Source organism: Dryobates pubescens, chromosome 38 (genome assembly GCF_014839835.1).
Source record: "Dryobates pubescens isolate bDryPub1 chromosome 38, bDryPub1.pri, whole genome shotgun sequence".
Classification (NCBI taxonomy): Eukaryota; Metazoa; Chordata; class Aves; order Piciformes; family Picidae; genus Dryobates; species Dryobates pubescens.
Genome location: NC_071649.1, coordinates 2,979,826 through 3,005,113, shown reverse-complemented (window position 1 = coordinate 3,005,113; position 25,288 = coordinate 2,979,826). Strand labels below are relative to the sequence as shown.

General features: G+C 46.2%; 1 protein-coding gene across 1 annotated transcript in view; it reads left to right on the top strand.

The window, feature by feature from the left end:
- The window catches only part of STAC (SH3 and cysteine rich domain), a 74,158-nt gene extending 49,205 nt beyond the window's left edge, over positions 1 to 24,953 (top strand). The window contains exons 4-11 of the mRNA XM_054177124.1: positions 1,415 to 1,496; positions 3,664 to 3,779; positions 7,963 to 8,044; positions 11,557 to 11,621; positions 13,128 to 13,216; positions 16,595 to 16,646; positions 16,769 to 16,906; positions 24,726 to 24,953. Coding sequence (XP_054033099.1) covers positions 1,415 to 1,496; positions 3,664 to 3,779; positions 7,963 to 8,044; positions 11,557 to 11,621; positions 13,128 to 13,216; positions 16,595 to 16,646; positions 16,769 to 16,906; positions 24,726 to 24,824 — 723 coding nt within the window. The 3' untranslated portion in view covers positions 24,825 to 24,953. The remainder of the gene's footprint in view (positions 1 to 1,414; positions 1,497 to 3,663; positions 3,780 to 7,962; positions 8,045 to 11,556; positions 11,622 to 13,127; positions 13,217 to 16,594; positions 16,647 to 16,768; positions 16,907 to 24,725) is intronic.
- Positions 24,954 to 25,288: the final 335 nt, after the last annotated feature.

The window sequence follows — 25,288 nt, the reverse complement described above, 5'->3', positions numbered from 1 at the left end:
TATTTAGCAAATGCAAAACAGTGCAAATTCCTGTTACATCAGAGCAAAGGGAGAGGGAAACTTCCCAGCACCTCCGATGATTCAGCACTTCTGCTGCAATTCATTAGTGCTGCTTTTGTATGACACCAAAGCAAAAGGGGAGCTGAAAACCTCTTCCTCTTTCCACAGAAATATGAGAAACTGGGTTTGTTTTTTTTCCAGGAGAAAAATCAAATCAATCCCAAGCTCCCTAAACCCTACAGTGACTCCACAATGGGAGGCAAATTTGCAGCTGTGCCACGCTGTTGTGCCATGTGGTGGGTTGAAATCATCCCCCAACTCATTTCAAGAATCACCCACCAAATAAAATTGCCAACCCAGCCCAGCCCAGCCCAGCTGGAAGCAAAGGAAGCTGTATTTGCAAGCAAACTAAAATCTAGAAACCATGAAATGCAATGAATATGTACCAAATATACAATATTTACAGGTATCTACAATTTATAAACAAGGACTTCCCCCCTCCACCCCTTTCCCTCCTGTACAAGGGAAAAGAGCAAAGCAGAGGATAGCTGTTAGCCACAGGAAGAATGCAGCCAAGGTCAGCAACAGCCAAGCAAAAGCTGCCAGCTAGAGTGAAGAAGCTGAGAAAGAGACAGAAATAGTTTATACAACTAGCTTTATGTTAGTTATCAGACCAATGGGGTCACTACCATCTGGAGCTCTGTGTCCAGTTCTGGAGCCCCTATTACAGGGAGGATCTGGAGGTGCTGGAAGGTGTCCAGAGAAGGGCCACGAAGATGAGCAGAGGGTTGGAGCTGCTCTGCTATGAGGACAGACTGAGGGAGTTGGAGTTGTGCAGTATGGAGAGGAGATGGCTCTAAGGAGACCTTATGGTGGCCTTCCAGTATCTGAAGGGGGCTACAAGAAAGCTGGGGAGGGACATTTTAGGGTGTCAGGGAGTGATAAGACTGGGGGGAATGGAACAAAACTAGAAATGGGTAGATTCAGATTGGATGTTAGGAAGAAGTTCTTCACCATAAGGGTGGTGAGAGACTGGCACAGGTTGCCCAGGAAGGTGGTGGAAGCTTCATCCCTGGAGGCTTTTAAGGCCAGGCTGGATGTGGCTGTGGGCAAAGTGATGTAGTGTGAGGTGTCCCTGCCCATGGAAGGGGGGTTGGAACTGGCTGATCCCTGAGGTCCCTTCCAACCCTGACAGTTCTGTGATTCTGTGACTTAGACCTTATCATTATTTTCCCTTTTACATCCAATGGTCATTTATTTACATTCTGCCACTTTCTGCTCAAGATCTGTGGAAAATTTCCAAGGCATCAGCCTAAAGCTGCCACATGCCATTAGCTGCAGAGTTGACTTTGTTTCTGCTACACCAATGGTGGCGGCAGTGCTCTTCACTTGTCCTTGCTTTCTCTCCCTCCAGCCAAAGGGATTTCGGCGGTACTACAGCTCACCACTGCTCATTCATGAACAGTTTGGCTGCATCAAAGAAGTGATGCCTATTGGTAGGTTTTGATTGCTTTTCCATTCAGTCTCCCTTTGGCCAGTGCTCTGCAACAGCAGCGGCAGACTTCCAGCCATGGTGTTTGCCCTCAGCAGCCTTCCAGCTCCTTTCGGTGACTGAATGTCCTTCTGCCATCTCAGGAAAGGACCACTTCAAAGATACAAAGCTGGAAGAGGAGAGGGTGTGTTTATTGTGTGTTTCACTCCAAACCCCATGTGTACAATTTGTTTATATTAAGAACTAGCTGAGATTAAGGGTTAGAACTTGGAAGGCAAGTCCAGAGGAGGGTAGCAAGGCTGGGGAGGGGTCTGCAGCACAAACCCTCTGAGGAGAAACTGAGGGAGCTGGGGTTGCTTAGCCTGGGGAAGAGGAGGCTCAGGGGAGACCTTCTTGCTGTCTACAACTACCTGAAGGGAGGTTGTAGCCAGGTGGGGGTTGGTCTCTTCTCCCAGGCAACCAGCACCAGAACAAGGGGACAGAGTCTCAAGCTATACCAGGGGAGGTTTAGGCTGGATGTTAGGAAGAAATTCTTCCCAGCAAGAGAGACTGGCCATTGGAATGTGCTGCCCAGGGAGGTGGTGGAGTCACCATCACTGGAGGTGTTTAAGAAGAGACCGGATGAGGCACTTGGTGCCATGGTTTAGTTGATTAGATGGTGTTGGGTGCTAGGTTGGACTTAATGATCTCTGAGGTCTTTTCCAACCTGGTTGATTCTGTGATTCTGTGAAGGGAAGAAACCCTGGAATATTGAGGTGAAGGTCTGAGCTGGGAAGAACCAGAGAAAAGGCAGGGAGATCAAAACAGGAGGCATTCAAATCACTAGTACGGTTTTAGAGGGACATTGGTAGATTCCTGTCCTGTTTAACCCATAATTCTTACTTCTCTCATATTTTTTTCCCCTTATTAACCATGTCTGTGTGTTGTCTGAGTGTATGAAAGACCAGATTTTGCTCACTGTAATACCAAAAATCTGAAAAGAAACATTTTAAAATAGAGAATGTGAGTTGGTTCTGGAAGAGTTGTTTCCATCAGTGCTCTGACCAGGGAAGCCCAGCAGTTAAAAGTAAGCAGTCAGTTCACAATGATCTTTCTGAGGACACTTTGTTGGTTTTGGCAGCTTAAAAGCAGCCAGGACAAGTGAATGGCATGGAGTTCATCTCTGTTTCTCTTTCTAAAGATGCATCTATCGTTTTTGCCAGCAGTTATGGAAGCATCTTGAACTAACTGGCTACCAAATGAGGTGTGCTTTACTCATATCAAAATGCAAAGTCTCAGTGCTTTGGCCTAACTTTCCCTCCTACTACACAGTGGGATGAAATCGGCTTTATTCTATGTGTCTACTGCCTTGTGCTGCAAGGGAGGCTGAGGTCTGATAGTGCAGAGTACAGAAGAGGATTTGAACTGCATTTGCTCCTGCCAGCTGAAGGCATCCATTTTGTTGCCATGGGAGATAACTTCTGGAGCCCACTGTGAGGGAGAGGGGGAGTGAGAATTTGAATGGACGTGTGCCAGCAGGGGTGGTGGCCTTTTTGGCTCCCCCTGCCCTGAGCTAGGCAACCTGGAGCATGCTCCCAACAGCAGGTACCTGCCTCCAGACCCCATATGGCCACACAGCGAGGATGTCAGTACCTTTCAGGAAAGGTCTGGGCAATCTCCTTTATCCCCACCAGCCAGGTGGGAGCATGGTGAAGGTAGATGGGTAAGGTGAAGGTAGATGGGTAAAGGTGAGGGCTCACCTATGCCAAAAGGATGCTCAGATGCATTGCAGGGTTTTACCTTCAAGTGTCTACTGCTGAGAGCCTTGTAAAAGGTCAGTGTCAAAAAGAAGCAGAAAATACGGATTAAAGGCTCTTGGTGCTTTGTCTTCCTTGTTTCAGTGTAGGCAGTGGTGACTGGGGAAGGGGGATGGCAGGTGAAGAGAAGCAGGGCAGTGGCAGGGACACAGAAAGCCTGTAGGAGGGGAGGATGATCTTCACAGGAGCAGAGAGGCAGCAGATCATGGCTAGCAAAAGCCAGTTCCACTAAGTTCACCACAGGTGTTTTTGTCAGGATAGTCTCTCAGCTTGTGTCAAAGCACAAGAAGAGGCAGGTGTTCCTCCAGGTGGAGCAGGAATGTGACTAGAAATGACTTCCAGGGATTAATGCATGCTTTGCTCCTTCTGTTGCAGCCTGTGGAAATAAGGTTGACCCTGTGTATGAAACTCTCCGCTTTGGGACTTCCTTAGCCCAGAAAACTAAAAAGAGCAGCTCTGGAAGTGGGTCTGACTCTCCCAACAGAAACTCTGTAAGTACCCCACATCTTCCTTCTGTTTTCTTTCTGGAGTAGCAACAGCTGTTCATCCACGAGAGTTTGCATCAGGATTCACCAAACTTGTATTTCAAGCTGTCAAAAAAACATTACAACCTCACCCACAGCTTCCAAAATAAGCCCAAAAAACATGTTACCTTTTCAAAGCCAGGCTGTAATCATCTTTTAGATGACTCTTGAGGGAAAGAGAAAAAACACAAATTAAGCTAATAATCTCCTTTTATCAGACTGGAAAAGGAAATTACATTCTTTTGATGCGCATGTACAAGTCAAAGTGGAATGAAGACGTTTAGCTGTCACGCTGGAGCAGATACATCCTGCCTGGTGGTGGTGGTGGGTATTTACCCTTCATGCCAGAGCAATAGGTTGGAGTCCTGAGAGCCTAGATTTAGAAGTGCAAGCTCCACAGTACAAGCCCAGCTAAAATGAAGCCACTGCTACTGCAGGAAGGCAGTGGACTGGCAGCTCTACCCCTGCAGTGTAGACTGAGGAAGGAGGCCTCACAGATTTGGGCTCCCATCTCTAAAACCCAAGCACAGGCAGGTGTGCTCAGGTTCCTGATCCCAGACACCAGATTCTCACCTTCATGTTTGCATTCATCATCTTTTATGATAGAAGTCACTTTCTTCATGATCATGACAGGAGGGCTGGAGAGAGAAGACAAGGGAAACGATATTTACCTTAGCCATGCCTTTATTAAATCCATCCCTAGTTCAACAGTAAAAATTGGCAGTTTCTTCCTACAGAAATGGTTGTTTCAGCAGCATTGGGACCCATGAAATCAGGAGCTCTGTCATGGTGCTGAAGGAAAGCTTCATACCTGTTCAACTCTCATAAACAGGCACTTAAGCCTGTGCTTGAGGCTCTCTTTTTTTGCCAACAGACCCTCTCCACTCCACACACACATGCCCCCCACCCCATGCCAAAAGAAAAGAGGAATCACTGCTTGCTACACTTAGAGGCTAAGCTGCCTGTCCTGTCTGAAAATCAGGCCCTCATTATCTGGCACTCTCTTGCACTCACCTCAGGATAAAAATGCACAGGCACAGAGACACAAAGAGGCATTTTCTCCAGGCTTCAGGGTTCCATGTTTAATTTACCTGCTTATGTTTGGCACAACATTTTCCTGCCACTGAGATGCACTTTCACTCATCTGTAACCTCTGGTGGTATAGGTGGCCTCTAAACAGATGTCCATTTGTGCCACATGGGGGGAAAGGAGAAAAAAAAAAAAAGAGAGATCATTTTAAACAAGAACTAAGTGAAAGCTCCAAGGGAGTTATTAAAGGACATGTCCTCTATTCACCCTTGTTTGTGCCTTAGAAGGAATTTGGCAATTTCCATTCTCTTTTAAAACTCAAAATGACTTTGCCACCTGGCGTGTTGTGATTACAGCTCTGCTCTTTTCTCTTCTTTTTTTTTTCCCCCCCCCAATTATTTAATTTACTTGGAAACAGAAGCTCTACAAATGTAATTATTGCTTTCTAAATCAATAAAGCATTCTGTTGAATTATGAATGACAACTCAAGCCTAGAAATCACGAATGCTGCGTCAGTTTGCCCTCAGGAGCCGATCATAGCTAGGTGGGGTGTGGGTGTAGAATGAGGAGCACAAGTTCATTGTAGGAATTTCTTCAGGGTATTGAGGCTGAGAGAGAATACAACATGTATCAGGGTACAGAAAATAGGAAACATTAAAGAACTGGATAAACAGACACAAGAAACCACATCCTCTGGGTTCTCTTTGATGTTTCTATGATAACTTCTGCCAGTTCAAGCCTGTGGATTGAGAAAAAGACTAAAACCAGGGGCAGGCACAACCCTGATCCAAGTTATGAGGCCACAAAGCTTTACTACTGTGATGTGTGACCCAGGAGCAGGCACTGACCAATGACCAGAGCAGAGACAGGACTCAGAGACCTTAGAGCCCAGGTGAAAATGCACCAGAGCAGGTCAGCTGGTAGTATGTGTGCAGTTAATAAGGCAGAAGGTCCAGTGGTCCTCACTTCTGTGCATCCTCTCAAAGCAGAAGTAGCCATGCAGCTATGAGCACCATAGGAGCTTGTGGCTGTGCTGTCCCCCAGCCCTAGGTGGTGGGGTGTGCTTCAAGGCTCTGTCATTTCACCAAATCAAGGGCACAAGGGACAACTGGGATCCTAGTTCACCTTTCAGGTGGTGTCCAGGCTGCCATGTCTCTGCACAGAGGGACAGCCATCCTGATCCAAACTCGCCAAGGTATTTTTAACAGGGCTGAGCAGTGTAGATGAACCCTCTGTGACTTTGCAGCCCAAATTCTGTATTTCCCATAAAAGAAAGTGGCCATATGCTGCAGAAGCCTACTGCTTCCTTCAAAACTCTGCTTCTGCAACCCACATTGATAGAGGAAGTCACTTGAGGTGATGTAAATGTGATTCCAGCTTTTGCTAGGGTTTTTTTTTTTTTGTGGATCAGCTTCTCTAAAAAGCAGCTTAGTCATTTCCATTAGACCCTTTGTCATGTAGATCTGGACCAACAAATCATCAAAGGTAACTGAGAACACTTCAGGAGTGAGGTTTTGGGTGAGATATGTGCTGAAGAAACAGTCACTGCACATCTCATAGTGTACCCAATCAAATATGAAGCTATGAAGCAATTATGAAGCTAGTCTGTGAAGACTGAGGAATACATCATACCAGTGAGCTGAAAAATAGCTAGAACTTAATATTTCCACAAAGATAATCTTTCCCTTCTCCACCCAGCAAGCCTAAACCCCCTAGATAGGCTCTACACTAACTCCCCACTAACATTGCTGTTACTGTGCAAGACCTGCCACAAAAGGCTGAGTCTTAAGACATAACAAAGCAGTAAAGTAGAAGACTCTTAAAACATCAAGGGGGGAAAAAAAGAAAGATAGCCACAAGATACCTGTGGCATAAATCTCTTTGCTCATTAGTACCTTTAGATGGAGAAGTAGCTAGAAAAGTGCTAGACACAGGAGATAAAATTGTCCAAGTACTTTCTAAGAAAAGCTTTGCTGTCAATACCAGTAAAAGAAATAAACAAATAAATCTGTAAAGCAATTCAGATTTTGAACTCCCTGAACAAAAGCAGTGAATGTTCCCCACTGAGCCTTTCTTGCTGCAGTGCAGGCAAAAGTCTGCAAAACAATGGGCAGAGCTGTGTGTAGAGTAGGACTGCAAAGTGTCATGGAAGTTAAACCCTTCCATGTGTCTCAAACTCCTGTTAACAAGAAGTAAATAAAACCTAGGGGCAGGTTTTCAGATTAGAGAGAGCACCTGGCTCAGTATTTGGAATCTTTATGGTTATCACCCAAAAGAAGGCAGGTGTGGAGAGTTCAGAAAGTGAAGTTCCGTAAGGTCAGATATGTGCAGAGTTGTTTGGAGCAGCTCCTGGCTCCTGTCAGGCTCTGCACCGAGAAGCTGACTACCCAAGCAAAGAATCTGGCGCCTTATGCGGAGCACACTTCTGAGGCTTGAGATTGTCATCCCACGTTTTCCAACACCCTGGAACAATGGGTCCCTAATCATGACTGACATTAATGTAGTACAAATAAGGAATTGTAGTGACTCTACCAACAACATTTGTGTGATTTTTTTCCTAACCGTACCAGTCAGAAGACTGTTTAATAGGCAAGTGAGAGCAGGGATCTGATGACTGGCTTAATCAGCTCCCATCATATTCCAGCTCCTCCTTTCACAGCATGCTAACAGAGTCAAAATCACCCTTCCATCACAGGGATTCTGCTGAATAATGTGGTCAGGGTTAATAAATTAATCCTTACAATTATTGACTAATGTGCTTGGGAGATACCTACTCAGTACACCTGCAGGATCTACAGATTCCCCCAAGCCCCTTGTGTTTTACACAGGAACCACATTGTTTAACGTAACCCTTTCTTCCTTCACTTTGACTTCACTTCATACTGCACACATCTTTTGTTCTGCAGGCTGTGAACTTGGTCTGAAGTTCTTTCTGGGCTTTTCCTGCTCCCTGTGAAGCAGATACTTGCTCTGCATCACCAGTGATGGTGTTCTGAGCAATCCCATAAGGTTGATTTGCCCAGCTCTGATAGCACCCAAGTATTGCATTCCTGAAGGCTCTTGTGTGGTCTTATTTCACTTCACTGCTCACCTTTTCTGGCTTGTCCCATCTCCTTTGCAGACAGCTGACCTGGCAGAAGTCCCTGAGGAAGGTGGTAGCTCGGCAGGCACCCTTGACATAAGCAGGAAGCGCAGCAACAGCGGTGAGTGCTGCCAGGCCAGGAGAGCATCTCCAGAGGTATAGGCCTGTGTCCAGCCCATTTCACGTGTGTTTATGGCCTGTCCAGGTTTTAGCAGTGCTCTGATTTTCAGAGCAGGAGGTGTTGGGGGATGCTGTAGATTGTGCAAAACCTCGAGGAATGCTTTTTGCCATTTTGATGTAACCCAAGCCGCCAAAGCTTTCTCAGGTTGCAGGGACCTGACACTGGGTGAGGTCCAGGTCCGTTCCCTGTCTCCTATGCTTCACAAGCATGACTTTAGATTAATCACTTCATGTGCTTCATTTCCACTGTGGCAAAGTGGAACAAAAATTGTTCTTGCTTTTCCATATGTCTGATTTGTCTACATGTCTCTGCATACCAAAACTTCTTTAGGGCAGGAAGTTTATCAGATAGCATCCATGTGTCTGTAAAGCATCCAGCACAATAAATCCTGATTATAATTGCAGCTTCTCAGTACAGCTATAGCATGTGCCCAGTAATGTGAACAGCCCAATTTTGCTGTCTGCTTTGCAATAGAAGAGAAATGTTTTTACAGCATTAGTATGATGGGATTTTGAGACCATCATACCAATCAAGAGCTTAGAAAAAAATCTCAGCCACTGGGGGATGATGTTTGTGACCCTGTTCTTGATTTCAGTCATGGTGAGGGAAGCATTAAATGCAAAGGGTTCTGGAGCACTAAGCAAAACTTCAGGTTTCATCAGGACAATTTCTGTAGCAGCACTGAAAGGCTGCTTTGCTGAATCTCACATGAGATACAGACTAAAAAAAGGTAAATCATAGTGAGTAAATCTTCACAGCACCCCCAGTGCTCCCTAGATTCTGCCAGCAGTTCCTGTAGGTGAAATGCCAGCTTCAGGTCTATTTCCATTTTGTGCTACCACCTCATTCCTTTCCACCCTTCCTAGCCCTATCACTTCTCACTCTCTTCAGTCACTTTCTCCCCCTCGTTTTGGGAACATCTCATCTATGTTATCTGCTTTCCCCTGACCGTTTGTCAGCTTTCTCTGCCTTGCAAGTGCAGATTGACCTGATCCGATTAAGGCAAAAGCATTCAGTCTGCTTCACGTTGTGCTCTCCTGCCCACCTGAGATTTCTTTGGCCCTGCTTGAGTTTTCAGATGACTTTTTCCTTCATTGTTGATCAGTAGTTTCATTTCTGAAACCCAAAGAAACGTTGTTGTTGTTTTTTTTCCCCCTCTGGGATCTGCATTCAGTGAGTGCCCTGGAAGGCGTTCAAGGAAATTACGCAGGGAGATTAGTTGAAAAACTCAGCGTGTGTCGAGCCTCCAAATAACTTCCCCGGCACATTAGCAATTCCTTTGATCAGCACTGGCTTTTTACAAGCCATCCTTCAGAGGCTCAGGGTATAAATTATGCATCAGTCACTCCAAAAAATTTCCCTTTGGTAGGTTTTTAATAAACTGCCCTCGCTGTGTGCACAAGCTATGGAAATGGCGAGGAAAAAAAACCCAAACCCAAACCTTTTGGGGCTGTAAGAAATCCTTGCCTTTTGCCTTTTTATTTGTCTGCTGCTCCTAGGGCAAACAAATAGGAAAATAAATGAATTTCTGTTGTGTGGAGACATGAACTGCTTACCTCCATGGCCTTGAGAATCGAGTTCCTAGTAACATCCAGAGTCCATGAGCTAAAGAGAGATTAAAAATCTAACAAAGTAAATGCAAAATGTTGTTCCAGGGTGATTCACCTCTCCTCTTGCCTTACTTGTCCACTGCCTCTTTAGCACTGCCTTGATGAATCAGATCCATCCCAGTTCATTTTCTTCTTTTTCCAATAAAAAAAAGTAAAAAAAAAAAAAAAGTCTTCTGCAAATAAGATTTTAGTGAAATGTTGGGGGGTGGGGGGAAGACTCATTGCTGGAAAGGAAACAGCAGAAAAGACACAGCCTGCAGAAGGACCCAGCACGTGTGTGGCCATCCCTCCTGTGAGAACAGTCGCAAGGGAAGCTTCTTTGGTCAGGCTGTGGAATGCCCACTATGAAGTAAGGCTTCCTAGTTCCCACCTGTAAGGTGGCATTCCTAATCCCCAGCCCTTCAGCCTCCTGAAGTTGGTTATACTCCTTCCGTGCTGTGCGTTGCAATCTGTAACACAAGCCAAAGCACACTTTAAGTGGTGTGTATGAGCCTGTTATCAACAGGGATTCCAGGAATTACCCCTCAAGTCAAGTATGGGATATCCTCCCTCCAACCTTAGGCTTCTTGAGCACTTCTCAGACCACTGAGGGTGCAGTCCAGCTCCCTCTTCACCTGCTGGATCAGCTCCACAGCTCAGGAGACTGCACATTAGTAACTCAGCTTTGTTTTTTCTCTCCAAGCAGAAATTACCCCAAATGTGATGCTGAAATACTTCCACTTCATCTGGTGAATGACTTTCTGCAAGCCCCAAATGCTCCTGGTTGCCCAACTCATAGCTCACCAGACTTTTTCCACTTGCCCCCCTTAACTCCTTTTCCTTTGGATACAAAACCAAAGCATAGCAATCTGAATAGGACCAAAACACTGCCAGGTTGTACAACAGCAGCATTTTAGACCCCTCTGTGCAGATGTCAGATATCCATATAATCCTGTACTACAAGATACCAGAATTTGATTTTATTTTAAGTTTTTCCTTCTTCTACTAGTGACCATTTGAAGGGTGAGAGTCTCTCTGCCACAGGACTTGGTGAGGAGCACAGTGAGCCCCCCCCAAGTCAGACCATTTGGGCACAACTTGAGGCATTTTCAGGTTAGATGCTGAGGGTATCAGGTAACATGCTGCCTTCACATTCACACATTGGACTTCTGGACTGTAATATGTGTCAAACAAGCATCAATCAGCTCCTGAAGCCATTACAGCAGAGGGTAACTGATGAGGCATCAGGCATGCTGAGTGCTGTGACTGCTGTCTTACTCTGTGAGTTTCTGGTTTAGTAACTTAAAGCAGCGTTGCACACATACAGGCCTGTGTCTCAGATAACCCATCCCAATGTGAAAGCAATTCCAGTACCTCCTAGAAGATCAGAAAGAGGCAGTGTCCCTCAGATAAGGACTGCTGGAGGGGGAGAGAACAAAGAAGGAGGCTATCAAATATTTAGAGGGCAAGAAGGGGGCTTTACACAGTATTGCTTACATGTGGTCATCAGGTTGTGCAGGTGCTTGCAAACAGAAACACTGCTCGTGCTAGACAGGAACATACAGCAGTCAGTGTGAGGGGGAGGCTGCTGGACTTGAAGAATGCAATTAGGGGACCTAGTTTCTCTTCCCAGTGCTGTGCTTGTGTGTACTCATCTGATCAACATGATTTATTCGTTACAAGGAGGAATTCACCAGGACCAAGCTTGCCTGGTGCCCTGTGCCAGTGATCTGTGTGCTGTTTTGGGGAATGGGCAGGGGGTCAAAGGAGAGCAGAAATGATCTGGGGGGCAAGGGAACAGGTTAAGATGGGGTGAAGAGTCTCAAAGCCATCCTGCAGCGTAATGTATTTGCTTTCTTTCAGTGTTTACATACTCTGAAAACGGCACAGAACACTTTGGAGAAGAACCAAAAAGCCTCCATTCCCCGGTACGGGCACACATCCTCATGGAATGCAGTGGGAATGGGAAGTCACATAAAAGTCTGCTCTAATGGATAGCTGGGGACCTTGAGTAGTTCTGGAGAAGCACCCATATCTGACCATCACGTCCTGACACCATTTATGGGACACTGACCACAGCTGGAAGCAATATACAGGGCTGGATTGTTCCTTGGTTTACCCATTTAGGGTTCCTTTTTTCTTCTTCTGTTTATTGATATTGTAAACACAAAAGCTCCAGTCTGGAGGCCATGTCATTAAGATAGAACTACAGGGGAGGTTTAGGCTGGATGTTAGGAAGAAATTCTTCCCAGAAAGAGAGACTGGCCATTGGAATGTGCTGCCCAGGCAAGTGGTGGAGTCACCATTACTGGAGGTGTTTAGGAAGAGCCTGGATGAGGCACTTGGTGCCACGGTTTAGTTGATCAGATGGTGTTGGGTGATAGGTTGGACTGGATGATCTCAAAGGTCTTTTCCAACCTGGTTAATTCAATTCAATTCAATTCAATTCTATTCTATTCTATTCTATTCTATTCTATTCTATTCTACAGTGGCATAAAAATCACAGGTATCATTTAGAAAATTATTTAGGGCTGGGTTTGCCATTGTAGTGGTTTTAGGCTATGCCTCTAAAATTTAGTTAATGCTGGGGGGAAACTTCAACCCACCACAGCTGCCTTTTTTTTTTCATTCTATTTTTTTCCCCTTCAAATTGGCAGTAGAGAAAGTGAGGACAGAAAGTTTTCTCTGAAAAATCCAGCACAAGCAGCTTTCTCCTTAAGAAGGTCATTTCCCCACCCTTTTTGTGCACCTGTGGACTTTCCAACTCTGTCTCCATCCATAACAAGGACTGCATGACAGACATATAATGGCAGCAATGCACTTCTGGGCTCTCCAGAGAAGAAAGCTGGGCAAGGACCTTTCAGGGTGTCAGGGAGGGATAGGACTGGGGGGAATGAAAAAAAAAAAAACACTAGAAGTGGGTAGGTTGAGATTGGATGTTGGAAAGAAGTTCTTCCACATGAGGGTGGTGAGAGACTGGCACAGGCTGCCCAGGGAGGTGGTGGAAGCCTCATCCAGGCTGGATGTGGCTGTGAGCAATCTGCTGTAGTGTGAGGTGTCCCTGCCCATGGCAGGGGGTTGGACCTGGCTGATCCTTGAGGTCCCTTCCAACCCTGACAAGTCTATGGTTCACTAACAGAGAGCAAAAGGCAGACTCTTTTTGAAGATCTCACTCAAAAGACCAGCTAGGGCAGATTGTATCCTTTGATCTTGGGGTTCAGAAATATTCTTCCTAAATGAAGACAGTTACTGCTTTAGTGGCTTGCAATGTAGCTGGGCCATAATCCTCCAAGGTGTGAAAGCAATGAGATGATTCCAGTCTATTTCTGGGAAGATCAGGCCCTGGCTTCTCAGTATCAAGCAAAGTGAAGCAAAGTGCTGTACAGGGCAGATATTGAAACCTCCTCTTTCTCTCCTTTTTTTCCCCCTTACAGGGACCATTTTATAAAAGCACGTTGCAAATGAACACCTATGTTGCCTTGTACAAATTTGTACCACAGGAGAACGAAGACTTGGAGATGAGGTAAGGTTCCAAATATTTGTTAGCTAATATGACCCATGAGAACTGAGAGCCAGATGGCTGTATATCACTTCGGGGGAGACAGGGAGGGTTCATTCTGACCTTTCTACTAAATATTTTTCATAGGGCTATCCATTTGTAGACACAAAGATGCTCTCATAGACAAAAAGCTGCTGAGCAGCTTTTTTTTTGACAAGAACTCAACAGTAAAAGGTTTCAAAATGTGTTTAGACTACAATAGGAATAGAAATAGAAATGAGTGGAGTGGAATGGAATGGAGTGGAATGGAATGGATTGGAATGGAAGGGAATGGAATAGAGTGGAATGGAATGGAATGGAATGGAATGGAATGGAATAGAATAGAATAGAATAGAATAGAATAGAATAGAATAGAATAGAATAGAATAGAATAGAATAGAATAGAATGAAAGGGAGAAGAAAGGAATAGAATGGAAGGGAATAGAATAGAATGAAAGGGAAAGGAATGGAATAGAATGGAAGGGAAGCGAATAGAACAGAACAATTGGAAGGGACCTCCAATGATCATCAGTGGCTGTCTGACCCCCTCAGGGCTGCCCAGAGTGGCTGAGGTATCTCCTTCTCTGAAGACATTCAAAACCCACCTGGACACATTCTTGTGAGCTGCCCTGGCAGGGACATTGGACTGGATGATCTTTCAAGGCCCTCCCAACCCCTAATGTTCTGTGATGAGCATCTGTCTTTCCACCTTCTGAAATTCAGAGCCTGATTTCAACCACTGGTATACAGCAAACAGATTGCCCCCTTGCAGGGATTAGCATTCTAAGTCTAGGCAGCAAAAGTAACATAGATCCAGCTGGGGCTTCAACTTTGAATCCATTGTAGAGATTAGAGACCTCTGTGTTAGCCTTGCACCAAAAAATATCAGAAAGCAAAATCTGCAGGTCTGCCATCGAAAAAACTCAGTGCTCAGACCACTGGCATGCAGAGAGCTTAGGCTCAGCTGCCATTTTTCTCTGACAGCCAGACAAGTTTGCATTTTCTAAGTTAGTTTTCTAACAACCAGGCTGAGGGGTGTTTGGCGATCTAAATCCTTCCTAGCCTCCCAGAGCAATAAAATCACAGCCATCTCTGCTATCCTGAGCCTCTTTTCCTTGTATGGCCTAATTTGAGGTTCTGCAGCACCCCTGAGGTGGCAAATATCCCAGCCCTGGAGCTGGGAAGCTTGGGCATCAGAAAGGTATTCCCACCTCATCACTTCTTGGGGCTTGGAAGAGGGGAACATTGTTCTGAAAAGCCAATCAGCATGCTGGGGAGGAAAGGACCCATGGACAATGTGGGGGAAAAAACGATGGCTACTGTCTAGAAGAGGTTTCATAGAATCCCAGACTGGCTTGGGTTGGAAAGGACCTTTCTGTGATTCTAAGGGCTCCCCAGTGGTGTTGCAACCTGTTCACTTTGAAGTGGCAAGGTGGTCTCCCTCAAAACCTCTTCAAGTGTTACATGGTAACTGCAATAAGGGACTCAGATGTCCTTTCCCACGAAACAAATCTTTTACTACTGGGTTACCAAGCTGTTTTTCTCTAGCTTCTTTCTTACCTCACCAGCATTTAATTATTCAAAACGCATCAGAAGAGCTCCCTGAGGGGGCTTGAGGAAAATCCTACCCTGTTGCCCCACTGACAGTGAAAGCTGGAAAACTCTGCTTCAGGTTGTGCAGTGTTAGAAGAGCCAGTGCCTATTTCTCCACTTGTCAGCAGCAATGATAACCACTTGGAAAGTGAACCAAATCTGTACCTGCAACCAGATCCTGCAGAGGTCCACATCTTTCGTGTGTGCTCTGAAAGAGGCCCTTAAAAATTGCAGCCATTATCCATCTGAATGCTGCAGGTGCATTTGCAAGCTCTCCTGCTGATGCCTCAACAATAATGTGAGCCTAAGAGAGAATGCAAGGAAAACTGAATAATTAGAGGTCAGCCATTAATTTTACTAAGATCAAAGCAATGCTGTTGCCAAGCAGACAGAGCTTGCTGAGGTTAATCCACTTGGAAATGGACTGCCACTTGCTTTCTACAAGGCAGAGCTATTATAATTGCATAATAATGTTGACAAAGTGACACCAGTGGGGGGAAGGAGGTCAAATAGCTGTTTGAGTACCTGCACAGAATCAGCTCAGCACATTTTACTATTAACATTTCCAGCCAAATTATTCTCCTAGTTCAGCTGTGGAAGTAGTCAGCTGGATGCTGATACTTAGCAATTACAACCCTGCACCATGCATTGTAAAGGTAAATATGTCCCATTCAGATCCAAAAGGCATTCTTGGGCAGAATTGTAGCCCTGCTGACTAATTGCCTTTGTCAGTTAAATAGAACTCTTTTCCTGCTGCCTCCCTTCTGCAATCACAGCTTGAAAGCACAGATGATAAAGTGGTGTGTCCCAACAACGTGAAATGTCTTCAAGTAGCAAGATAATGCTCATAACAAATAGAGCCTGTGTTTGAAACAGTTTCTTGCTAAACAGGAAGCAAAACCTCCAGCTCCCAGGTGTTGTCTAGCCCCAATATACAGAAACATTACCATGTATGACTGAAGGATGCCTTTGTGCCTCATCGAGTCTACCGGCAGGGAATACTCCAAGGAACACCTTCCAGTCTCTTCTCCCAGGCAACCAGCACCAGCACAAGAGGACACAGTCTCAAGCTGTGCCAGGGGAGGTTTAGGCTGGATGTTAGGAAGAAGTTATTCCCAGAAAGAGAGATTGGTCATTGAAATGTGCTGCCCAGGCAGGTGGTGGAGTCACCATCACTGGATGTGTTTAAGAGGAGACTGGATGAGGCACTTGGTGCCATGGTTTACTTGATCAGATGGTGTTGGGTGATAGGTTGGACTTGGTGATCTCAAAGGTCTTTTCCAACCTGGCTAATTCTATTCTATTCTAAATTGTGGAAGCTGACACAACATAACAGTGTTGTTGAAAGAATTGGGGCTGTACAGCCCCAGTTAATTCAGGAGACCTTGTAGCTGCGTTTCACTATCTGAAGGAGACCTCCAGAAAGGCTGGTGAAGGACTGTTTAGAAGGGCTTTAAGTGACAGGACAAGGGCAGTGGTTGGAAACTGGAGCAGGGGAGATTTAGGTTGGACATGAGGAGGAAGTTCTGCACAGTGGGAGCCATAAAATACTGGAATAGGTTACCCAGGGATGTGGTTGGGGCCCTGGCCCTGGAGACATTCAAGATCAGACTTGATATGGTCCTGGGCAGCCTGATGTAGTTGGAAGGTCTCCCTGCTGACTGCAGGGGGGTTGGACAAGATGACCTTTGAAGGCTGCTTCCAACCCAAAGCGATCTGTGAATCTGTGAATGAAGAGTCTCTTAACTAGTGTTCATCTTCTAATTACAGGCCAGGAGATATGATCACTCTTCTGGAAGACTCCAATGAAGACTGGTGGAAGGTATGTGCTTATTATTTTATATCTGTTCTCTTTGCAATGGGAAAAACATGTTACTCTCAATACCAAAGTTGTATTGAAGCTACTGATACTGACAGTCTTCTCTCAATGTGCTTTCTCTACAGGGGAGAATTGATGACAGAACTGGATTTTTTCCTGCTAACTTTGTTCAAAGAGTGCAGCACGATGAGAAGATTTACAGGTGTGTCAGGACTTTCATTGGCTGCAAGGAGCAGGGACAGATAACTCTGAAAGAGAACCAGGTAAGTCTCCTTGTGCTGGATCCCTACCAGACTTGAGCAGCCATCAGTCTGACCAACCACTGCAGGAGAAGTTGTACAAGATGAGCACAGGCAGGTCACAGAATCACAGAACTGTCAGGGTTGGAAGGGACCTCAAGAGTTCCAACATTAATTATTTCTGTTGACTTCAGTACAAAAACTGATGAGTAGAGTATTTGATGCTACAAGTAAGCCCCATTAAAATAAAAGGGATCCTCCATGCATTCCTCAGGGCTCCCTTAAACCTGAAATGGTCTCCCTTATTTTATTTGTGAGAAAAGTATAGAACCAATATGCAGAGCTTCTTTGGAATATAGAATCACAGAACTGTTAGGGTTGGAAGGGACCTCAAGGATCAGCCACTTCCAACCCCCCTGCCATGGGCAGGGACACCTCACACTACAGCAGCTTGCTCACAGCCACATCCAGCCTGGCCTTCAAAACCTCCAGGGATGAGGCTTCCACCACCTCCCTGGGCAACCTGTGCCAGTCTCTCACCATCCTCATGGGGAGCAACTTCTTCCTAACAGCCAATCTGAATCTACCCATTTCTAGTTTTGCTTCCTAACATGTAATCTAAATCTACCTTCCTTGGATCCATTCCCCCTAGTTCTATCACTACCCAACACCCTACAAAGTCCCTCACCAAATGCTGCTCACTGCAGTTTCACTACCAGATTTATTGTCTGAATGATAATGGTGTCCAGCAGCCAGTTTAGAAAAGTGTTGGCCTTGTGCAAACCCCTCCTCCCTGCTAAGCAGCCAAGATGTTCAGTGCTACAGATGTTCAGTGGGATGCACCCTCCTGCTGACTGCAGAGGGGCAGCCTGAAGAGCACAGAGTCTTAGAGGCAGACCTTGTGTGCACAAAAAATGGTCACTGTTGGAGCTAATCTAATAACAGACAACGGCTCCCTCCCCACACCTAAACACATTAACAGAGCACCAAGCAAGCCTGTAAAGCTTCCATTTAATTTGTGTTCACTGTTTGTAAATAGGATGAGGGGTGATGGGTTTAAGCTAAAAAAATAAAAGAGGGGAGATTCAGAACAGATACTAGGAAGAAATTTTTTGCACTGAGGGTGTTGAAATACTGGCACAGATTTCCCAGAGAGGTGGCAGAAGCCCCATCCCTGGTAACATTCAAGGTCAGACTGGATAGGGCTCTGAGCAACCTCATCTAGTTGAAGATGTCCCTGCTCACTGCAGGGGGGTTGGACTTGATGACCTTTAAAAATCCCTTCCAACCCAAAGCATTCTGTGATTAATTGCTGGTGTCACCATTCACACACCCTCCCCAGAAGCTGTCATTTATTCTAAACTAGAAGTGCTGCTGTGTGATAAAGTACAGCCTGTACAGTGCAGACACTCAGGGTCCATTCAACCTGGCATACTTGCAGCAGTTCCTTCTACTTTGTGTCCTTCAGGTGGGTTCACTAGGCCAAAGCTACATCCAGCACTATGAGGTTTGCCTTTGGTCTGATTTTAGACATGATTTGTAACACCATTTTAACCAGTCAGTCAGTACCTTGAAGTGTCAGGCCTTGTGATGCTGCCAGAGAGGCTTGCTGGGGTAAAGTGAGAGAAGAAAATGGCTCAAAGCCTGCCCTTAAGGGAGAGTCAGGCTAATGGCATAAGCTCATCTAAATAGGAGGATGGCTGACCAAGGGTGAGGTGCAGCTCAAGCTGTCTGGCAGCTGAATGAAATAGGAAGTTAGATTCTTCTCACTGCATCTTGTGAAGCCCAGTGTGCTTCCACCTCATTTAGGGACAACTTTGGCAGAATTCTTTTGTTTGTTTGTCTGCTTGCTAGGGTTTCTTGTGCTGTTTGGGGATTTCTTTGGGTTGTCACTGTCTGTTTTAGCTGTCTCTCTCTGGGTGCAGTGTCCAGAGTGCTGGGAGTGCAGTATATGTTCTATGTGCAAAGTACTAGCTTTTGCCAGGTTAGAAAGGGAAATTATTCATTACCACCAGTTCCTGTCAAGTGTCACTTCAGCCAGAAAAAAATCATGAGCTTGTCTAATAAAGTATTGTGACTGTAGTATGGCCAGTTGTCCCAGTCCGTGCTGTTAATCCACTGGATCAGATCCTGTGGGGTCTAACAAGAGTCCAGAGCCTTTCTGACCACAAAGTCAAGGTTGATATGCCAACAGAAAAACCTTTCCAGGGTTCACTGATGGATTTGTGGGTCCTGAAACAACTTCAGAGGATGCTGGGTACCACAGGGCTCCATCAGGAGTCCCTGGGAAGGAGGCAGGCATAAGCCCTAATGTCAATAAAGCCAAAGTATTAACAGGGCAATAAACCCCAGCCTATGTCTGTGGGTTTCCACTCTTTAAGTTGTCTCACACACAATACTGGCTGCATAATCTCTATCTCTGATTGTACCAGCACTTGCTGGAGCTTTTTCCAGCCCACAGCTTCTGCTCTAGCATACCCAGATTCACTACTGCACATGATGCAACTGCTGCTTTGCCTGGCTAGAGGGTCTGATGTGACTTCTTTTCACCAAAGTCACTGTGTGTAATGTACCACCAACATTAGCAAAACGTGCTAATGTGGCTTAAAATGCCACCAACACTTTTGATCATCCTTATTTGTAAAGAGGTCATAACAGTCTGTTGTTTGAATGTCTGGTTTTGCTCCTCCTGTATCATCCTACCTAAATCAAGGAAATCAGTTATTTTAGGAAAACCTACTCACATGCCTCCCTGCCTGCCTCCCTGATGTCCTACAGCCACAACTAATACAAATTGCTTTAGAGTGAAGCTTTTTGTGACTAAATAACAGCATGGATTTGCATTTGCACAGGTCATCTTGTCCAACAGAAATGACCCCAAACCATGACATTTGTAACCAGGCTGGCAAACCAAAAGCTCTGTGTCTCATCCAGATGTGGACTCTGAGTTCAGGTAGCAACAGAGCCACGTTGTGATGGATAGGGTTTGTAGAAGTCACTAATGCAAGCCAAAAACATCTCCAGCCAGCCACTGCAGTGAATGCAAACAGACTGCTGCTGTTGTGATGGGCACAACCTCTGAACCAGGGCTGTCAGTCTTCCTGTCCCCTTAGCACCACAGCTCAGGGGACAAACTTCCCTTCTAGCCCAACACCCAGTCTTTCACATTTCTAAAAGAGCTGGTCAAGAAAGGTTCTCTGTCTGCCCTGGTGAGGCCACACCTAGAACATTCTGATCCCCTCAGTTCAAGAAAGACCTCAGGGAACTGCTTGAAAGAGTCCAGCACAGAGCCACAAAGATGCTGAAGGCAGTGGAGGACAGGCTGAGGGGGCTGAAGCTCTGTGGCTTGTGGCAGAGGAGCTTGAGGGGTGACCTCATTCCTTTTGATAAAGATGTCCAGGGCAGTGTCAGGTGGATGGAGCCAGGCTCTGCTCAGTGATATCCAGTGACAGCACAAGGGGCAATGGGTGCCAGCTGGAGCAGAGGAGGTGCCACATGGACATAAGGAAAAACTTTTTCACTGTGAAGGTGACAGAGCCCTGGAGCAGGCTGCCCAGAGAGATTGTGGAGTCTTTACTGGACACCCTCAAAACACAGCTGGAGGTGTTGCTGTCTGACCCACTCTGGGTGATCCTGCTCTGGCAGGGCAGTGGGACTGGATGAGCTTTGGAGGTCCCTTCCAACCCCTAATGCTCTGTGATTCTGTGGCTTTTAAGCACATTAACAGCTATGTGCAGATATGATCCAGCTGCTGCAGGAGAGCCTTGGGGATGGGCTTAAACATATCACGAGGCTTGATTCAGCAAGGCAAGATTGCAGCCCAGGTTTCCAGCCCCAGAGGACTCACCTGTCTTGGATCTTCCTGTGGTTAGTCTGAATGCTTTGTTGCTACCTGGCTTTTTTACCTCACTGCTTACAAATTAGTATTTTGTATTCCCACATTTTTCATTCTGGGATACTCTAAAAGGAGATGAGCTTCTGTGAGCATGACTCAGCTGCCTTGGAAAAGGAGTTGCATCACAGGGACCTACGCATTTGGACTGAATCACTTAAAACACAAGCCCAGAGCAGAAAGTGATGTTGCTGTTCTCATGTGCTCTTCAGAGCCGGCTACTGCCCCTCACACATAGGCTTAAGGAGAAAAGGACTTTTCCAGCTGTCTCTGGCTTTCACTGCTGTCAGCCTTGCTGAACAGGGATGGGTTTCCCCATTCAGTGGCACACAAATTTTGCATGAGTACAGAACATGGGTACAGGCCATTGTCCATCCAGTGTAGCTCAGGTCATCTCTAACACCCTAAGTGCTGTGAGTGAAACAAGCTGGTGCTCTCGGTCCAAAAGCTGATTATAAACCCTGCCATCACCCTCTGCACTGTGAAAGCTGAACTACTTACCATTGCCATCCACAAAGCTCACCCAGGCAAGAACTTCAGCACACAGGCACTCACAGCGTCCCTATGCAGACATTCTGAGAGACAAACAGAAGCCTTTGGGTTTCAGTCACCTCTTGGCCTGGCACTGTATGCAGGCTCCAGGACAGCTCTTGAAGCTGTACTGTCCTCATGACCGAATTCCTACTTTGTCAAAAGCAGTCTGTGGCTGACAGTTTGGTTAAATAGATGGGAGAGAGAAGATAAGCAGAAGCCAGCTGCAGAAGATTGGGGCAAGTTCAAAATCACTCCTGGACAAAGACAATTTGCCACCAGTGCCTGGCTGTGGAGCTTAAAGGATCATTTCCTAATTGCTCATCTCCCTCACTGCTTGGGGCAGACTTGACAGGTAAAAAATCCTCAGGGCAGGTGTTGACAAGTTCAGATAACAGTCAGGGACCCTCGGGGACTGCCCTGACCTAGTGTAAGAGGTCCCTGCCCATGGCAGGGGGGTTGGAACTAGATGATCCTTGAGGTCTCTCCCAACCCTAACAATTCTATGATCCCAAGAGTTGTTTGGGTTGGTTTTAGTGTTTTGTGGCTTCTTTTTTTTTTCCTTTTTAAAGCAAAATGAGGTGCAAGAATGGGGAAGTGACTTCATAACATTAGATCCCACTGCTGGATAGTCCTGGGGATCACTTGATGACTGAGAAACAGCCTGAGATGCAGTTTCTTACCCTGTGGCTTACTGCAACACTGATCTCTTAAGGCAGGATGCAGTGAAACAAACCAAAACCCAACCCACAACTGCTTGTCTCCATCTGTGAGTCATTGCAGAGTGGCTGCTTGGTGGCTTGTTGGGCCAGCAGCCTTCCCCCCACAACGTGCCAGCCCAAGCTGCCATTTTAAGCAGTTTCCAATTTGATACAGACAACTGTGATCACCTGATGGGAGCTGTGGCACCTTATACCTTCACAACCATCATGTTTGCCATCTATAACCACAGTAGGCTTTGGCTGATCAGGTGGAGTCTGAAACCCTGGATGCTTACCTGGGGGTTACTCCTGATTTACACCTATCTAAGAGTCATAAGACAAATCCCAGTGCTTGTAGGTGAAATCCTTGGCAGCACTCACAAAAGGGGATGAGGGCAAAAGTGGCCAGAGATGGTGGTGTGTTCCCTCTTCTCTCATGCCACAGAACTGGGAGCAGCTCCAGGGCTATGCAAAGCTCCAGCAGCTACTGCAGCCCCAGGAGAACTCCTGAGTCACACAGCACTAGGAAAGTGTGGCATAGTGTGGACAACCTCATTCTGCCCCTGTATATTCCCTTCTCCAGGAAGAAATGGGGGAAAAAACCTCTGCCTTCTGGGAACTGGCACATGCAGGGCTTAGTGGGTTACTGTGAGAGAATTTCAGCTGGAATTTGGGAGCATTCAGTCAATGGATTAGTAGCTGGAGAGGAATTCTTACAGGAAGGCTTTGTACTCTTCATGCCCAGTGAAGATCTAAGGTTACTGCTGTAGCACAGCACTCCCTCTGATACCAAGGAACAGACATCAAACCAGCAGCAGAACCAAAAAGCCCCTCTGGAAAAAAAAAGACCAAATCTGCCATCCTTTTTCACTCCAAAGCTAAAGCAAGCCAGTGCTCGGGTTCTCTTTTGTCCACAAATCATTCTGCTGTCAGGACAGGACACCAGGGGAAAACACGCTGTTCTTGCAGTGTGTTTTGCACAGCACCAAAGGTTCAGCAGGAAGTGCAGCACAGCTACTGAGCAGTGCAGACCTGCTGGGAGTCCCTTCTGGAGTCCCTTCTGATTGTTTTGGGGTCTTTACATGCTTTACACCGCTCCACCTCAAACGGTGATGGGACTGCAGTGGGAGCAGCTGCTGTGCCAGGAATTCATGATCATAAAATCAATTTCTGGCTTTTTTTTTTTACCTTGTTTGAGTGGTAGGAAAGATATAGTTCCTTGACACAAATATTTAAAAGCAGGCATTTACCTTTGTGTGGCCCTGTGGTCAAGTGCCCAGTCTGAAGCATCAGTGCCAGTGGACTTGCAAAGTGTTTGGCCATTACCAGAAGTGTCTCTGGAAGGGTCCCTAAGCGACAATACCTGAGGTCACAAAGGTCTTCAAACCCTTACCTCAATGTCGTGTTTGGGTTATTGTACAGACCATATGGTTTCACCACAGCTGACTCCAGCTGGAGTAGGTGTTACACACAGACACTGGCAGAGCTGGATTCAGGTCTCACACTTTCTTATTCAAACCAGACACAGGTAGGTGCAAGGTCTGAGCAAAGAACACAATCCACTGTTGATCTGAGAGGTATCTGAGCTCCTTAAACTTGCAAATGACAATTTTGGAACTAGAGGGTCTGTGGAGTCTCCTTCTGTGGAGAGTTTCAGACATTGCTTAGAATCATAGAATCAGTAAGATTGGAAGAGACCTCAAAGATCATCAAGTCCAGCCTGTCACCCAAGACCTCATGACTACTAAACCATGGCACCAAGTGCCACTTCCAGTCCCCTCTTGAACACCTCCAGGGACGGTGACTCCACCACCTTCCTGGGCAGCACATTCCAATGGCTAACAACTCTCTCTGTGAAGAGCTTTCTCCTCACCTCCAGCCTTGGAGATGTTCCTGTGCAACCTGAGCTTGGTGAAGCTGCTTGAGCAGGGAGATTGGACTGGATGAGATCCAGAGGTCACTTCCAACCCCTCCGAAGCTGTTATTCTGTAATAAGCTTGCTTTCAGATCAGCTGCTGCAAGTAGAATAGAATAGAATTAGCCAGGTTGGAAAAGACCTTTGAGATCATCAAGTCCAACCTATCATCCAACACTATCACATCAACTAAACCATGGCACCAAGTTCCTTATCTCTTCTTAAACACCTCCAGTGATGGTGACTCCACCACCTCCCTGAGCAGCACATTCCCATGGCCAATCTCTCTTTCTGGGAAGAACTTCTTCCTAACATCCAGCCTAAACCTCCCCTGGCACAGCTTGAGACTGTGTCCTCTTGTTCTGGTGCTGGTTGCCTGGGAGAATAGACCAACCCCCATCTGGCTACAACCTCCCTTCAGGTAGTTATCACACCTCAGCACCATGACCACCTTTCACCCCCACCTGTTGAGGCAGCCAACTTGCTCATGGTCTGAGACACCCATTGCTCTCACACACAGCCATCTAAACCACAACCATTACAGTAGGGTCAAGTCCTAGCCTGAGTTCAGTACAAAGTTCTTGAGGACCTTACTGTCTCTCACATAGCTCTGTCTGTGGCAGTGCAGGGAGGCAGGGGAAAGGTAACTCTAAATACGTGAGTTTGAGTTTCTTATCAAAGAAGTGAGAGTCTAAAAGGCATTGTTCTGCTTACAGAAGTAGCTTGTAGGATGCCTCACCCCCCTGATAAACAGTCTGGATCATGGCAAAGTGTTTCTGACTCTCATACTTGCTTTGCATTCAGATCTGTGTGACTTCTGAGAAGGAACACGACGGCTTTATCAAAGTATACAGCGGGAAGAAGAAAGGCTTTGTCCCCATAGATGTCTTGGAAAACATCTGACTTCAAGAGCTCCCTTGCTGCAGTAGGAGCCTTTTGTTGGCAATGCCTGTCTGCCTCATCTCTCACTGTGTCAACCCAGATGGGCTGTCTTGAGGATGTTCAGGGGAAGAGTGAGAAAACTGCAACTACAAGAAGTGGGGGGGGGGGGGGGGAAGGGGGGGGAAGCTCCTGAGATTGCCACAGCAACAACACTAAGAAAATCAAAAAAGTGGAGTGCTGGAAGGAAGCTACAGTCAGAAACCAGTAGGGAAATGAGAGGTCCTTGGGTACTAACAGGAATAAGGTAAGGAAAACAAAGCAAACCTCTGGGCTGATTTCTGGTGCAAGATGGCTGCGACAACCCTGATGGAGACAGACAGCTGCTTCTGAAGGACTAAACTCATGTCCTGTCCTCGTGTCTTAGAAACCTGTGGGACTGCTCTCTTGTCTGGAGTGTGTATTTAGGGGGGGGAGGGGGGAAGAAT